Source organism: Apis cerana, unplaced genomic scaffold (genome assembly GCF_029169275.1).
Source record: "Apis cerana isolate GH-2021 unplaced genomic scaffold, AcerK_1.0 Chr0_AcerK, whole genome shotgun sequence".
Classification (NCBI taxonomy): Eukaryota; Metazoa; Arthropoda; class Insecta; order Hymenoptera; family Apidae; genus Apis; species Apis cerana.
Window position 1 is genome coordinate 5,104,411 of NW_026893558.1, and position 15,000 is coordinate 5,119,410.

Sequence of the window (15,000 nt, forward strand, 5' to 3'; positions counted from 1 at the left end):
CCGAAAAAGAAACTAAATATTTAAAATATTTATTAACTAAAATTGTAACTGATGCTAATGATCAAAAATGAGTAGAAACTCGATTAGAATACAAGAAATCAGTAAAGAAATACCGCGATGGTCATACAAATTAATTACTGATTTAGAACAACAATCAGGAGAATATCAAGAAAACATACCAGTAGATCATCAAATTCGTTCAAGAAAGGGCAAACGTGTAGTGATTTTTACTGCTAACAGGGAGAATAGTGATTCTAATACTATGGATACTAATATGCCCGATCAAATAGACGAAGTGTCTTTGATACGTTATTCACAACAATCGGACTTTCGGCGAGGTATAATCAAAGGTTCTATGCGAGCTCAAAGGCGTAAAATAGTTATTTCAGAGTTGTTTCAAGCAAATGTGCATTCCCCTCTTTTTTGAAAAATTACAAAAATCTCCTCTTTTCTCTTTTGATATATCCGGATTGATTAAACTCATTTTTAGAAATTGGGTGGGTAAAGGAGAAGCATTCAAAATTGTAGAGTATACAAAAGAACAAACAAAAAGAGAAGAAAAAAGATAAGAACAAAAGAAAGGAAAAAGCTCGAATAGAGATAGCAGAGGCTTGGGATAGCATTCCATTTGCGCAAGTAATAAGAGGTTGCATGTTGCTAACTCAATCTATTTTTAGAAAAATTTTCTATTACCTTCATTAATAATTGCGAAAAATATTAGCCGTATACTCCTATTCCAACTTCCTGAATGGGGTGAGGATTTCCACGAATGGAATAGAGAGATACATCTTAAATGTACCTATAACGGTGTTCCATTATCAGAAACAGAATTTCCAAAAATTGGTTGACAGACGGTATTCAGATAAAAATCCTGTTTCCTTTCTGTCTCAAACCTTGGCGAAAATCGAAACTACGATCCTCTCAGAAAGATCTAATGAAAAAGAAAAAAGAAAAAATGATTTTTGTTTTTAACAATTTGGGGAATGGAAGCGGAACTTCCTTTCGGTCCGCCCCGAAAACGTCCTTCCCTTTTAAACCCATTTTAAAGGAATTCAAAAAAATTGCAAAATATAAAAAGAAATATTTGCGAGTTCTAGCGGTTTTAAAAGACAAAACAAAATTTTTCGAAAAGTTTCAAAAGAAATAAAAATGGGTTATCGAGGGTGTTAGTTTTATAAAAAAAGAATAAAAGAACTTTCAAAAGTCAATCCAATTCTATTATTTAGATTAAGAGAAGTAGAAGTATATAAATCGAGCGAAATTAAAGAAGAAAAAGATTCCATGCTAAATAATCAGATAATTCACGAATCGTTTAGTCAAATTGCATCTCCGAATTGGACAAATTCTCCGTTGACGGAAAAAAACGAAGGATATCACTTATAGAACAAGTACAATTCGAAATCAAATAGAAAGAATCTCAAAAGAGAAAAAAGTAACTCTAAGAATAAATAATCTTAGTCCTAACAAAACAAGTTATAATGCTAAAAGATTCGAAAAATGGCAAATATTAAAAAGAAGAAATGCCCGATTAATCTGTAAATTACCCCCTTTTTAAACTTTTCATTGAAAAAATCTACACAGATATATTTTTATCTATCATTAATATTCCCAGAAAAATACAGAACTTCTTCTTAAATTAACAAAAAAATTATTGATAAATCGATTTCCAATAATGAAAGAAAACAAGAAAGAATTAATAAAAAAGAAAACTCCAATTACGTTTATTTCGACTCTAAAAAGCCACTTGGTAATATTAGTAATATTAAAGAAAATTCACGTATTTTTATGACTTATCCTACGTGTCACAAGCATATGTATTTTACAAATTATCACAAATCCAAATTAGTAACTCGGTAAGATCTGCTGTTCAATATCAAAGAACCCCCGTTTTCTTAAGCCTAAACTAAAGGATTCTTTTGAAAGACAAGGAATGGTTCATTCGAAATTAGCAAATAAAAAACTTCCGAGCTATGAAACGAATCAATGGAAAAACTGGTTAAAGGGGCATTATCAATACCATTTATCTCAGATCAGCTGGTCTAGATTAATACCAGAAAAATGGCGAAATAGAGTCCGCCAACATTGTATAGCTAAAAAGAAAAATTTAAGCAAACAACATTCATATGAAAAAGACCTATTAGTTGGTTCCAAAAAAAAATCTGAAGTATATTTATTATATAATGAAAAGAGAATTTTCGAAAATACTATAGATATAATCTTTTATCATATAAATTTATTAATTCTGAAAATAAAACAGAATGCTTTTTTATAGATCTCTCTTTCAAGGAAATAAAAATCAAGGAATTTCTTATACTTATAACAAGCCTAAAAAGACCTTTTGATAGACTGAAGAACATCCCTATTCAAAATGATCTAGGGCAGGTTGATATTCCATATATCGAAAAACCGGCTGATAGAAAATATTTTGATTGGAAAATTTTCAATTTTTATCTTAGACAAAAAGTCGATATTGAGGCCTGGATCATAATTGATACTAATAGGAATCAAAATGTTCAAATTCGTACTAACAACTCTCAAATAATTTCTAAAAAGAGATTTTTATCTTATGATTCCAGAAACCAATTCACAAAACTCTCACAAAGGATTTTTGATTGGATGGGAATGAATGAAAAAATGCTAAAGCGCCCCATACAAAATCTGGAATTTTGGCTCTTCCAAGAATGTGTGTTACTTTATAAGATATATAAAATGAAACCTTGGTTTATACCAAGCAAATTACTTCTTTTAAATTTAAATAGTAGTGAAAATAAAAAGATTAATGAAAAGGAAAAGGGAATTTTGTTGATAGGATCGAATAAAAACATCGAAATCGAGAAGAAAAAGAACCCATAAGCCGAGGAGATCGTGGATCCGTTCTCTCACAACAAAAAGATATTGAAGAAAATTCTATAAGCTCAGACATGAAAAAGGAGAAAAATAAAAAACAATACAAAAGCAATACAGAAGGAGAACTAAATTTCTTCCTGAAACGTTATTTGCTTTTTCAATTGAGATGGGACGCAACTTTGAATCAAAAATGATCAATAATATCAAAGTATATTGTCTCCTGCTTAGACTTATAGATCCAAGAAAATTACTATCTCCTCCATTCAAAAGAGAGAAATTAGTTTGGATATAATGCTGATTCAAAAGAATTCAACTCTTTCAGAATTGATGAAAAAGGGAGTATTGATTGTAGAACCACTTCGTCTGTCTGGAAAAAAAGATGGACAATTTATTATGTACCAAACCATAGGTATTTCGTTGCTTCATAAGAATAAGCATCAAATTAATCAAAAATATCAAGAGCAAAGATATGTTTCTAGGAAAAATTTGGATGAAACCATTTCACCACATCAAAGAATAACTGAAAATAGAAACAAAAACAATTTTGATTTACTTGTTCCGGAAAATATTTTATCATTTAAACGCCGTAGAAAAGTGAGAATTCTAATTTATTTCAATTCAAAGAATAGAATTTATATAGATAGAAATCCAGTATTTTGGAATGGAAAGAACGTAAAAACAGCATCCGAGTTTTACATGACAATAACCATCTTGATAGAGAGAAAAATCAATTAATGAAATTAAAACTCTTTCTTTGGCCTAATTATCGATTAGAAGATTTAGCTTGTATGAATCGTTATTGGTTTGATACCAATAATGGCAGTCGTTTCAATATGTTAAGAATACATCTGTATCCGCGATTAAAATTCTGCGAATAATACACTTTTTCTATATATCCTAGACCCTATATTAGATACACCCTATATCTATATATAGGGTGTATGAAAATAAACAAATATACAGATCACGATAGTATTTTCTTGTCTCACAGCTCCTTCTAGTATCCAATATGAATAATATCTCAATTAAATTTCGAAATGAATCAACAGAAACTTATTCATTTTAGGTCTAATTTTTAGATGCGAAAATGCACCAATTTTTTCTAGTCCTATCTAAATCCAATCTCAAATTCGATCGATTAGTTTGAATTCAGAAAATTAGGAGTTATTTGGATTAAATTATTGTATATACCACATACAAATTAATTACAAATTAATGGCATTATTATTACTGATCGGTAAAATCCATATCTGTACAAGGGAAAGGGGTATTTTTATGGTCAAAAATGCAGTCATTTCGATTATTTATCAAAAAGAAAACGAAGAAAATAGAGGGTCTGTTGAATTTCAAGTATTCAGTTTCACCACTAAGATAAGGAAACTTACTTCACATCTTGAATTGCACAAAAAGACTTTTCATCTCAGAGAGGTTTGCGAAAAATTTTGGGAAAACGTCAACAACTACTAACCTATTTGTCAAAAAGAAATAGAGAACGCTATAAAGAATTAATTGATGAGTTGGATATTCGAGAAATAAAAACTCGTTAATTTGAAGCATGATACCGTTTGATGAGCTTAGTCGTTTAAATTTTGATGAACTTCTTTTACTTTCAGCAATGCATGGAAGACTGACTCGGAAAAAACTTATGATTACACCAACTACAAGAAACGACCTCATGATAGTCAATATGGGCCCTCACCACCCATCAATGCATGGTGTTCTTCGACTGATCGTTACTCTCGACGGTGAAGATGTTATTAACTGTGAACCTATATTGGGTTATTTACATAGAGGAATGGAGAAAATTGCGGAAAATCGAACAATTATACAATATTTACCTTATGTAACACGTTGGGATTATTTAGCTACTATGTTTACAGAAGCAATAACCGTAAATGGACCTGAACAGCTAGGCAATATTCAAGTACCTAAAAGGGCTAGCTATATTAGAACTATTATGCTGGAGTTGAGTCGTATCGCTTCCCATTTGTTATGGCTTGGCCCTTTTATGGCAGATATTGGGGCACAGACCCCCTTTTTCTATATTTTTCGAGAACGAGAGTTAATATACGACCTATTCGAGGCTGCTACCGGTATGCGCATGATGCATAATTATTTTCGTATCGGAGGAGTCGCTGCTGATCTACCTCATGGCTGGATAGATAAATGTTTGGATTTTTGCGATTATTTTTTAACCGGGGTTGCTGAATATCAAAAGCTTATTACGCGAAATCCTATTTTTTAGAACGAGTTGAAGGCGTAGGTATTATTGGCGGAGAAGAAGCACTAAATTGGGGTTTATCAGGGCCAATGTTACGAGCTTCCGGAATACAATGGGATCTTCGTAAAGTTGATCGTTATGAGTGTTATGACGAATTTGATTGGGAGATTCAATGGCAAAAAGAAGGGGATTCATTAGCTCGTTATTTAGTACGAATCAGTGAAATGACAGAATCCATAAAAATTATCCAACAGGCCCTGGAAGGAATTCCAGGGGGCCCTATGAGAATTTAGAAAGCCGGCGCTTTGATAGAATAAAAGACCCTGAATGGAATGATTTTGAATATCGATTTATTAGTAAAAACCTTCTCCAACTTTTGAATTGTCCAAGCAAGAACTTTATGTAAGAGTCGAAGCACCAAAAGGAGAATTGGGAATTTTTCTGATCGGAGATCAGAGTGTTTTTCCTTGGAGATGGAAAATCCGACCGCCGGGGTTTATCAACTTGCAAATTCTTCCGCAGTTAGTTAAAAGAATGAAATTGGCTGATATTATGACGATACTAGGTAGTATAGATATCATTATGGGAGAAGTTGATCGTTGAAATGATAATTAAAATTAATATAACAGAAATAGAAGCTATCCATTCTTTTTCCAGATTGGAATCCTTAAAAGAGGTTTATGGGACCATATGGATGCTTGTCCCTATTTTCATTCTTGTATTAGGAATCACACTGGGTGTACTAGTAATTGTTTGGTTAGAAAGAGAAATATCTGCAGGGATACAGCAACGTATTGGGCCCGAATACGCAGGGCCTTTGGGAATTCTTCAAGCTTTAGCAGACGGTACAAAACTACTTTTCAAAGAAAATCTCCTTCCATCTAGAGGAGATACTCGTTTATTCAGTATTGGTCCATCCATAGCAGTCATATCCATCTTACTAAGTTATTCAATAATTCCTTTTAGCTATCGCTTTATTCTAGCTGATCTTAGTATTGGTGTTTTTATGGATCGCCGTTTCAAGTCTTGCTCCCGTTGGATTGCTTATGTCAGGATATGGATCAAATAATAAATATTCCTTTTTAGGTGGATTAAGGGCGGCTGCTCAATCAATTAGTTATGAAATACCATTAACTCTATGTGTATTATCAATATCTCTACGTGTGATTCGGTGAGACATAAAAATTCCCCCATTTCTTTTCTTTCTAAGAAAAAGTTAAATGATTTGAATATCTATTTTTTTATTCATAACTGGGTTGATGAATTAAACCAGATAGTTATATGAGTGAAGTAAAACGGCTTACAAATTTGCTGTTAAAAGAATTCAATCTCATTTCCTATGTACAAGAATTAAGTGAAAGTAAACATAAAAACATAAGTAGTCAAGGCTTTTACCTTTACCCCAAGATCGGCTGATTAATCATCATGGCTTGAAGCGGGTTTAAACGATCAATTGTATGGGTTTTTCTATACTATTACCATAGATGTATTACCCTAATGAGAGATTCAAAAAAAAATGAGTGGATGGTTAGGAAGACCAAGATACACAAAGGATTAGTAATGGAGATTCTGTAAATTAGAAATTATCCAATAGGATATTTCTTTATAGAAAAGTAATTCGAATTGGGGCTTTAAGTTGGTAGAAATGATTAAGAAGTACTCCCCATGATTTCAACCCAGAGTATGTTCCTGTCCACCGATTAAGTAAATAACTATCAAAACGAAGAAATCTTTTACTTTTGATAATGCTGATAATGCCTCTTTTTCCGAGAAAGGAGAATAGGAACGAAAAAATTTCTTGTTATGTAATGTTTAAATTTTTTTCGTAATCGAAAATGAAAAAATGATAGGTTGAAATATCTATGTGATATTCCTCTAAAAGTATTTTTTCATTCAAGGATAAAGTTTTTAATCAACAAAGAAAAATGAAAATTCTTAAAATATGAGATCAATTCAGAAGCACTTTTTTATAAATCTAGCAGACAGAATTCAATTGGTCTAATTCTAGGCCTTAGGATAAGAGTTTGATTCTCTATCGATCCTACAAACACATCAACAACCACATCAAAATAAATAATGTTGAAAGGTTCTTAGATTGATTTGTGACCTATGAGGAGCCGTATGAGGTGAAAATCTCATGTACGGTTCTGTAATAGCGATGGGAACAGTGATGTTATTGTCGACTATGATTATCTAACAGTTTAAGTACAGTTGATATAGTTGAAACACAATCAAAATATGGTTTTTGGGGATGGAATTTGTGGCGTCAACCTATAGGGTTTATCATTTTTCTAATTTCTTCTCTAGCCGAGTGTGAGAGATTACCTTTTGATTTACCAGAAGCAGAAGAAGAATTAGTAGCTGGTTATCAAACCGAATATTCAGGTATAAAATTTGGCTTATTTTATGTTGCTTCGTATCTAAATCTACTAGTTTCTTCATTATTTGTAACAGTTCTTTACTTGGGAGGTTGGAATATCTCTATTCCAAACCTTTTTGTCCTGAGTTATTTGACATAACTAAAAGAGGGAAAGTTTTTGGAACAATAATTGGTATCTTTATTACACTGGCTAAAACTTATTTGTTCTTGTTCATTTCTATTGCAACAAGATGGACTTTACCAAGACTAAGAATGGACCAACTATTAAATCTTGGGTGGAAATTTCTTTTACCTATTTCTTTAGGTAATCTATTATTAACAACTTCCTTCCAACTCCTTTCACTGTAAAGGAATAGAATATTCTATTCTTCATAACTTGTCTCAAACAAGAGAAAGAAACGAGTAAAATTATTTATAGATATTCAGATATGTTCCCTATGCTAACTCGGTTCTTGAACTCTGGTCAACAAACAATACGAGCTGCCAGGTACATTGGTCAGGGTTTCATGATTACCTTGTCACACGCGAATCGTTTACCTGTAACTATTCAATATCCCTACGAAAAATTGATTACATCAGAACGTTTCCGAGGCCGAATCCACTTTGAATTTGATAAATGTATTGCTTGTGAAGTATGTGTTCGTGTATGCCCTATAGATCTACCCGTTGTAGATTGGAAGTTGCAAACTGATATTCGAAAGAAACGATTACTTAATTACAGTATTGATTTTGGAATTTGTATATTTTGTGGTAATTGTGTTGAGTATTGTCCAACAAATTGTTTATCAATGTCCGAAGAATATGAGCTTTCTACTTATAATCGTCATGAATTGAATTATAATCAAATTGCTTTAGGTCGGTTACCGGTATCAATAATTGAAGATTACACAATTCGAACAATTTCTTCGAATTTACCTTAACTAAACAATGTATAAAACTCTCGATTCACAAAACATTTACAAATAAAAAAATCGCTTTTGGAATTAAAGGAATGAGGTTTTTGTTTAGTCAATACAAAAGAGCAGTTGGTTGCTGAGGGTTGTGGCTTGATTTTCATTTAAAATGAATTTCTATTCGACTAATGTAATAATTTAATAATAAAAAGATAAAGTTTTAACCTTTGCTTTCGATAATAAATAAAAGTAGTCCCGTATTTACATCAATCCAAATCATCCCCGTTGATTCAAATTGAATTCAATTAAGAATTCTCTTAAAAATAGGATAACTCATTTTTCCCTGGTCAGGTCAACAAAGACATGAAATATTTCGATTTTTGCTAAAATCAAATGGATTTACCTGGACCAATACATGATTTTCTTTTAGTCTTTCTAGGACCGGGTCTTATATTAGGAAGTCTGGCAGTAGTATTACTTCCGAATCCAATTTATTCGGCCTTTTCGTTGGGATTGGTTCTTTTTGTATTTCCTTATTCTATATTCTATCAAACTCTTATTTTGTAGCTGCTGCGCAGCTCCTTATTTATGTAGGAGCTATAAATGTTTTAATCATTTTTGCTGTGATGTTTATGAATGGTTCAGAATATTACAAAGATTTTCATCTTTGGACCGTTGGGGATGGAGTTACTTCAATGGTTTGTACAAGTCTTTTTATTTCATTAATTACTACTATTCCAGATACGGCCTGGTATGGGATCATTTGGACTACAAAATCAAATCAGATTTTAGAACAAGATTTGATAAGTAATAGTCAACAAATAGGAATTCATTTAGTAACGGAATTTTTCTTCCATTTGAACTCATTTCAATAATCCTTTTAGTCGCTTTAATAGGTGCTATTTCTATAGCTCGTCAATAAGAAATCTTTAAAACGAGTAATTCAAATAGAATTAACACAAACATAAAAGGTATAATTCGTTAATTTGAATTACTGTTTAAAAACTAGAATAGAAAAATAGAAAGGCTTTGGTTTTATATGGATCTATTACCAATCTATTTCCTTGTTTGATATTTGTTAGAATCGAATCTATTGAATTTTTGTTCAGATTAAAACGAATTAAAATTGATAAGGAGTTGATTAATGCTGCTCGAACATATACTTGTTTTGAGTGCCTATTTATTTTCTGTTGGTATCTATGGATTGATCACAAGTCGAAATATGGTTAGAGCACTTATGTGTCTTGAACTTATATTAAATTCAGTTAATATCAATTTTGTAACATTTTCTGATATTTTCGACAATCGTCAATTAAGAGGAGACATTTTTTCAATTTTTGTTATAACTATTGCAGCCGCTGAAGCAGCTATTGGACCGGCTATTGTTTCATCAATTTATCGTAACAGAAAATCAACTCGTATTAACCAATCAAACTTGTTGAATAAATAGTATTCATTGTATCCGTGGATATTTGAATATTTAGAAATAAATTCAAATTAATAGATTTAATATGGGTAAGGTATGATCGTGGTTGCAAAACCATAAGAAATCAAAGTATTTTGGTTCTTTTTCATAAATCAATTCGGAAGTCAATTTCTTATGATCACTCATTGATTCGTCTGGTATCTAACTATAGGATTCAGTTATAAGTTAGTTTACTAGATCGAAAATTCATGACGTTCAAAATGTATAGATCCAATGTCACATTCAGTAAAGATTTATGATACATGTATAGGATGTACCCAATGTGTCCGGGCGTGCCCCACCGATGTATTAGAAATGATACCTTGGGATGGATGTAAAGCTAAACAAATCGCTTCTGCCCCAAGGACCGAAGACTGCGTTGGTTGTAAGAGGTGTGAATCCGCCTGTCCAACGGATTTTTTGAGTGTTCGGGTTTATTTATGGCATGAAACAACTCGCAGTATGGGTCTAGCTTATTGATACATTCCATAAAACTAAAACTCTACTTGAATTCATTTTCTTTTTTTTTACCGACAAAATCCGTGCTCGAAATCAAATTAAATTGAGCACGGGTTTTTCTGGCCCAAGCGTATCTTGTCTTTACCACGAACCATTTTCCTTGTTTAACAATAATTGCAGTTTTGCCAATATTTGCGGGTTGCTTCATTTTTTCTTCCACATAGGGGAAATAAAGTAATCCGTTGGTATACTATATGTATATGTATCTTAGAACTTCTTCTAACGACTTATGCATTCTGCTATCATTTTCAATCAGACGACCCATTAATCCAACTAATGGAGGATTATAAATGGATCCATTTTTTGGATTTTCATTGGAGATTAGGAATAGATGGACTCTCTATAGGACCCATTTTACTGACGGGATTCATCACTACTTTAGCTACTTTAGCGGCTTGGCCGGTTACTCAAGATTCTCGATTATTTCATTTCCTGATGTTAGCAATGTACAGCGGACAAATAGGATTATTTTCTTCTCGAGATCTTTTACTTTTTTTCTCATGTGGGAGTTAGAATTAATTCCCGTTTATCTACTTGTATCCATGTGGGGAGGAAAAAAACGTCTGTATTCGGCTACAAAATTTATTTTGTACACGGCAGGGGGTTCTATTTTTCTTTTAATGGGAGTTCTGGGCATCGGTTTATATAGTTCTACTGAACCAACATTAAATTTTGAAATATTGGCTAATCAGTCCTATCCTGTGGCTTTGGAAATATTATTTTATATTGGATTTTTCTTGCTTTTGCTGTTAAATCGCCGATTATACCCCTACATACATGGTTACCAGATACCCACGGAGAAGCCCATTACAGTACTTGTATGCTTCTTGCCGGAATCTTATTAAAAATGGGAGCGTATGGATTAGTTCGGATCAATATGGAATTATTTCCTCATGCTCATTCTCTATTTTCTCCTTGGTTGATAATAGTGGGCGCAATGCAAATAATCTATGCAGCTTCAACATCTCTTGGTCAACGGAATTTAAAAAAAGAATAGCCTATTCCTCTGTATCTCATATGGGTTTCATAATTATAGGAATTGGTTCTATCACGGATATGGGGCTTAACGGGGCACTTTTACAAATAATATCTCATGGATTTATCGGTGCTGCGCTTTTTTCTTGGCCGGAACAACTTATGATAGAATACGTCTTCTTTATCTTGATGAAATGGGTGGAATAGCTATCCCAATGCCAAAAATGTTCACGATGTTCAGTAGCTTTTCGATGGCCTCTCTCGCATTACCAGGTATGAGTGGTTTTGTTGCCGAATTAATAGTCTTTTTCGGGCTAATTACTAGTCCAAAATTTCTTTTAATCACAAAAATCCTAATTACTTTTGTAATGGCAATTGGAATGATATTAACCCCTATTTATTTATTATCTATGTTACGCCAGATGTTCTATGGATACAAGATATTTAACAGCCAAAACTCTTATTTTTTGATTCTGGGCCGCGAGAGCTATTTCTTTCGATCTCTATTTTTTTACCCGTACTTGGTATTGGTATGTATCCCGATTTTGTTCTTTCACTATCAGTTGAAAAGGTTGAAGTTATCCTATCTAATTCTTTTTATAGATAGTTTTTATGAATATTCATAAAAAAATGAAAAAAAAATCTTATCATTTACAAAAGGGTTCGTTGCACAATGACAAAAGGAAGGTTTTTCCTCTCTTGTGTTAAGTAAAAAAATGAATTTGAACTATCGAAAACCCCGCGACTTTGATTCGTGGGGCTTTCGATAGTTCACACAAAGTTTTTATCTAATATGCGTTGTATGCTTTTCTATTCCTATTGGTAAGTGGTAAAAAGCCCTTTTGAATTTAATTAGAGGTTAATGTAAATGAACCATAACTGTGTAATCCTATTCCTAATAGATTTACTCCAAAATAGCATATCCAAATTACAAGAAATCCAATAAACGCTACAATTGCTGAATTTGTACCCTTCAATTTTCTATTTGTTTGAGTATGTAAATAAATTGCAAATATGATCCAAGTAATAAAGGCCCAAGTTTCTTTTGGGTCCCAACTCCAATAGGATCCCCATGCTTCGTTAGCCCATACTGCTCCAGAAAGAATTCCTATCGTTAAAAAGAGAAATCCTAGACTAATAACTCGATAACTCCAAAATCCAATTGTTGAATCAATTGCGACTTATAATAATTGCTTGGAGAAAAAAGAAGTTTTTGTAAAACATTTTTTCCTTCATTCATATAGTCAACTTTACCAAGGAAAAATGACTCATTTAAATTTAATAAACAATTACTCGTAGAAAAAAATTTTTCTTTTTCTAACTGAAATGACTAGAAGCGATACTGATAATAATGATCCACATAAAAGGGCCACGTATCCTAATATCATCATACTTACGTGCATTATTAACCACTCGGATTGAAGAGCGGGTACTAATATAGTGGATTCGTGTATTTCAGTTAAAAGACCCGAGGTAGCAAAACCCTGGGAAAAAATAGCACTTGGACCTATTATTGTGCTTAGAAAATTTTGATTTTTTTGAAATACGGAACTATATAAATAAAGGAAAAACTCCATGAAAGAAAGATTAACGATTCATATAAATCACTTAGTGGAAAATGTTTTGAATAAATCCAACGAGAAATTAATAATCCTGTTATACACAAAAAGGTGATTATCATGCCCCTTTCGGATGAATCATATAATCTTATGATTTCATCGACAAAAAGGTTATCAAATGAATTGTAATTAGAATTGAAACAGTCGAAAAAGAAATATGAGTTAATATATGCTCTAAAGTTGAAAATATCATAAAAAAGTTCCTTAATTATAAAATCGAAATCAGCAATTGAATTTATTATTCATTTCATTATAGGATCTTTTTTATTTTTTTAGGAGATGGCATGCCGCCACTCGGACTCGAACCGAGATGCTCTAGCACTGCTTCCTAAGAGCAGCGTGTCTACCGATTTCACCATAGCGGCTTGTCTTGACCTCATAATAGCCTATGAATAGACAATCGTCTAGATTTAAGAATTCAATTGGGTGTAATATTTTTTAGGAAAGATTCAAATCGATGAATAAAAATTTGTTCAAATATGTACTTGAAGGTTCTTTAGTTTAGGGTTTTAGTTTTATTGTGTATTTTAGACTCTTCTTGATTTGCACTCTTGTAAAACCAGAAAGTCCTGCTATGAATTAAGGGATAAAACCTCCCCGCACAAATAAACATTTTTAAAATTAACCATTTTTGATTTTCATTTAGAAAAGTACAATCAAAAATCCCTTTTATCAATGAAGAAAAAGAACTGAATTTTAGATTATTCAAAATTCACACATATTTATCTAGAATACCTTCACTAAGTGTTTTTGCGTGAATTGATGACGAGAGATATATGGACTTTATATAAGAATTTAGAGAAAATCCAAAAGTAAGAAAGTTGTATTAAAAGAAAACTGAGTATCTTGTGTTTTTGACAAAAACACACTTTCTTTCAATTCAGTCAAAGTAAACAGAAGATTTCCATCTCCTATTGATTAATTCAACAGGAAATGGAATTTGGGAATTTGATTTTTGAAGCGGAAGGATTCAATTTTTGAGTCAGGTCGATTTAGATTTTTCTAAGGTGTTCTGCTTTATTTCTTAATAACTTATTTTTTTATTTTATTTGTTTGTTGCACAAAAACTTTTTGAAGTCCCGGTAGAAAGAGATTTCCCTAAAGAAAACGCCTTTAACGCCGCCCCATAGCCTTTCCTTTTCCAAAAATTTTTACGAATACGCTTTTTTGATGCAGAAGTACGTTTTTTCGGAACTGCCATTTAAATAAAAATTAAGAGATTACTCATTGGTATAGCTGGATGTGAAAGACATCTATTGTTCAAAAAAATCTGCGCTTTTCTAGATAATTTTTTCTAAAAAAAAAAAAAAGAAAAATGAAATATTTAGAATATTGTTAGTAACTTGTCAAAATTTGACTTGAATTTCCAAACGGGAAGGAGACTAATAATTAGTCTTTGTCTTTCGTATGATTTGACCAATTGTAACTTCTTGATTTGAATATTTTAAAAATTTAGAAGAAATTTAGAAAAAAATAAATAAAAATTCTATTTTTATATTTAAGTTTAGGTTAAGTTAGTGCATATTTTCATTTTTTTATTGACTCCTTTTAAAATTAAAAGAAGTAAGGTCCGATAAATCGGAAAGAATTAATTATGAATTTCAATTTTTTTATGCAACAGACATATCAATATGGGTGGATTTTACCTTTCGTTCCACTTCCAGTTCCTATGTTAATAGGAGTGGGACTTCTTCTTTTTCCGACAGCAACAAAAAATCTTCGTCGTGTGTGGGCTTTTTCAAGTATTTTATTGTTAAGTATAGTCATGATTTTTTCAACTAATCTGTCTATTCAACAAATAAATAGCAGTTTTATCCACCAATATGTATGGTCTTGGACACTCGATAATGATTTTTCTTTAGAATTCGGCTGCTTAATCGATCCACTTACTTCTATTATGTTAATGTTAATCACTACTGTTGGAATCATGGTTCTTGTTTATAGTGATAATTATATGGCTCACGATCAAGGATACTTGAGGTTTTTTGCTTATATGAGTTTTTTCAGTACTTCCATGTTGGGATTAGTTACTAGTTCAAATTTGATACAAATTTATTTTTTTGGGAATTGGTTGGAATGTG

At 31.9% G+C, this 15,000-nt stretch overlaps 4 protein-coding genes and 2 pseudogenes across 4 annotated transcripts in view; 5 read left to right on the forward strand and 1 right to left on the reverse strand.

The window, feature by feature from the left end:
* Window positions 1–3,725, forward strand: part of LOC133667602 (uncharacterized) — a 5,499-nt pseudogene extending 1,774 nt beyond the window's left edge.
* Window positions 3,726–4,492: 767 nt separating this feature from the next.
* On the forward strand, window positions 4,493–8,368 carry LOC133667603 (uncharacterized; annotated as a pseudogene).
* A 366-nt stretch (window positions 8,369–8,734) lies between these two features.
* Window positions 8,735–9,216, forward strand: LOC133667604 (uncharacterized). Its single transcript, XM_062086865.1, has 2 exons — window positions 8,735–8,801; window positions 8,909–9,216. Exons 1-2 carry the CDS (start codon window positions 8,735–8,737, stop codon window positions 9,214–9,216), a joined length of 375 nt encoding a protein of 124 aa, XP_061942849.1.
* Window positions 9,217–10,601: 1,385 nt separating this feature from the next.
* On the forward strand, window positions 10,602–11,507 carry LOC133667605 (uncharacterized). Its single transcript, XM_062086866.1, has 3 exons — window positions 10,602–10,833; window positions 11,018–11,296; window positions 11,362–11,507. The coding sequence occupies exons 1-3, from the start codon at window positions 10,602–10,604 to the stop codon at window positions 11,505–11,507; spliced, it is 657 nt and encodes a 218-aa protein (XP_061942850.1).
* Window positions 11,508–12,148: 641 nt separating this feature from the next.
* LOC133667606 (uncharacterized) lies at window positions 12,149–13,299 on the reverse strand. The gene is made up of 3 exons (XM_062086868.1): window positions 13,226–13,299; window positions 12,694–12,818; window positions 12,149–12,408 (listed from the first exon to the last, which is right to left on the reverse strand). Exons 1-3 carry the CDS (start codon window positions 13,297–13,299, stop codon window positions 12,149–12,151), a joined length of 459 nt encoding a protein of 152 aa, XP_061942852.1.
* Window positions 13,300–14,513: 1,214 nt separating this feature from the next.
* The window catches only part of LOC133667607 (uncharacterized), a gene marked incomplete at its 3' end in the record, with an annotated part of 2,116 nt that continues 1,629 nt past the window's right edge, over window positions 14,514–15,000 (forward strand). Inside the window, 2 exon segments of the mRNA XM_062086869.1 lie at window positions 14,514–14,973; window positions 14,976–15,000. The exon segment at window positions 14,976–15,000 is cut by the window's right edge and continues 461 nt beyond it. Of these exon segments, the coding sequence (XP_061942853.1) occupies window positions 14,514–14,973; window positions 14,976–15,000 (485 nt within the window).

Bases quoted from the DNA above. Each gene is read 5' to 3' on its own strand.
- LOC133667604 (XM_062086865.1), top strand. From the start codon at position 8,735: ATGGATTTACCTGGACCAATACATGATTTTCTTTTAGTCTTTCTAGGA. The intron at 8,802-8,908 runs GTCTGGCAGTAG...CTTATTTTGTAG, and splicing joins ACCGGGTCTTATATTAGGAA to CTGCTGCGCAGCTCCTTATT.
- LOC133667605 (XM_062086866.1), top strand. From the start codon at position 10,602: ATGGAGGATTATAAATGGATCCATTTTTTGGATTTTCATTGGAGATTA. The intron at 10,834-11,017 runs GTTAGAATTAAT...TTGGCTAATCAG, and splicing joins ACTTTTTTTCTCATGTGGGA to TCCTATCCTGTGGCTTTGGA. The intron at 11,297-11,361 runs GTCAACGGAATT...TCATAATTATAG, and splicing joins TGCAGCTTCAACATCTCTTG to GAATTGGTTCTATCACGGAT.
- LOC133667606 (XM_062086868.1), bottom strand. From the start codon at position 13,299: ATGAGGTCAAGACAAGCCGCTATGGTGAAATCGGTAGACACGCTGCTC. The intron at 12,819-13,225 runs GTTCGAGTCCGA...AAATTTTCTAAG, and splicing joins AGCAGTGCTAGAGCATCTCG to CACAATAATAGGTCCAAGTG. The intron at 12,409-12,693 runs GTATGATGATAT...TTTTAACGATAG, and splicing joins GTGGTTAATAATGCACGTAA to GAATTCTTTCTGGAGCAGTA.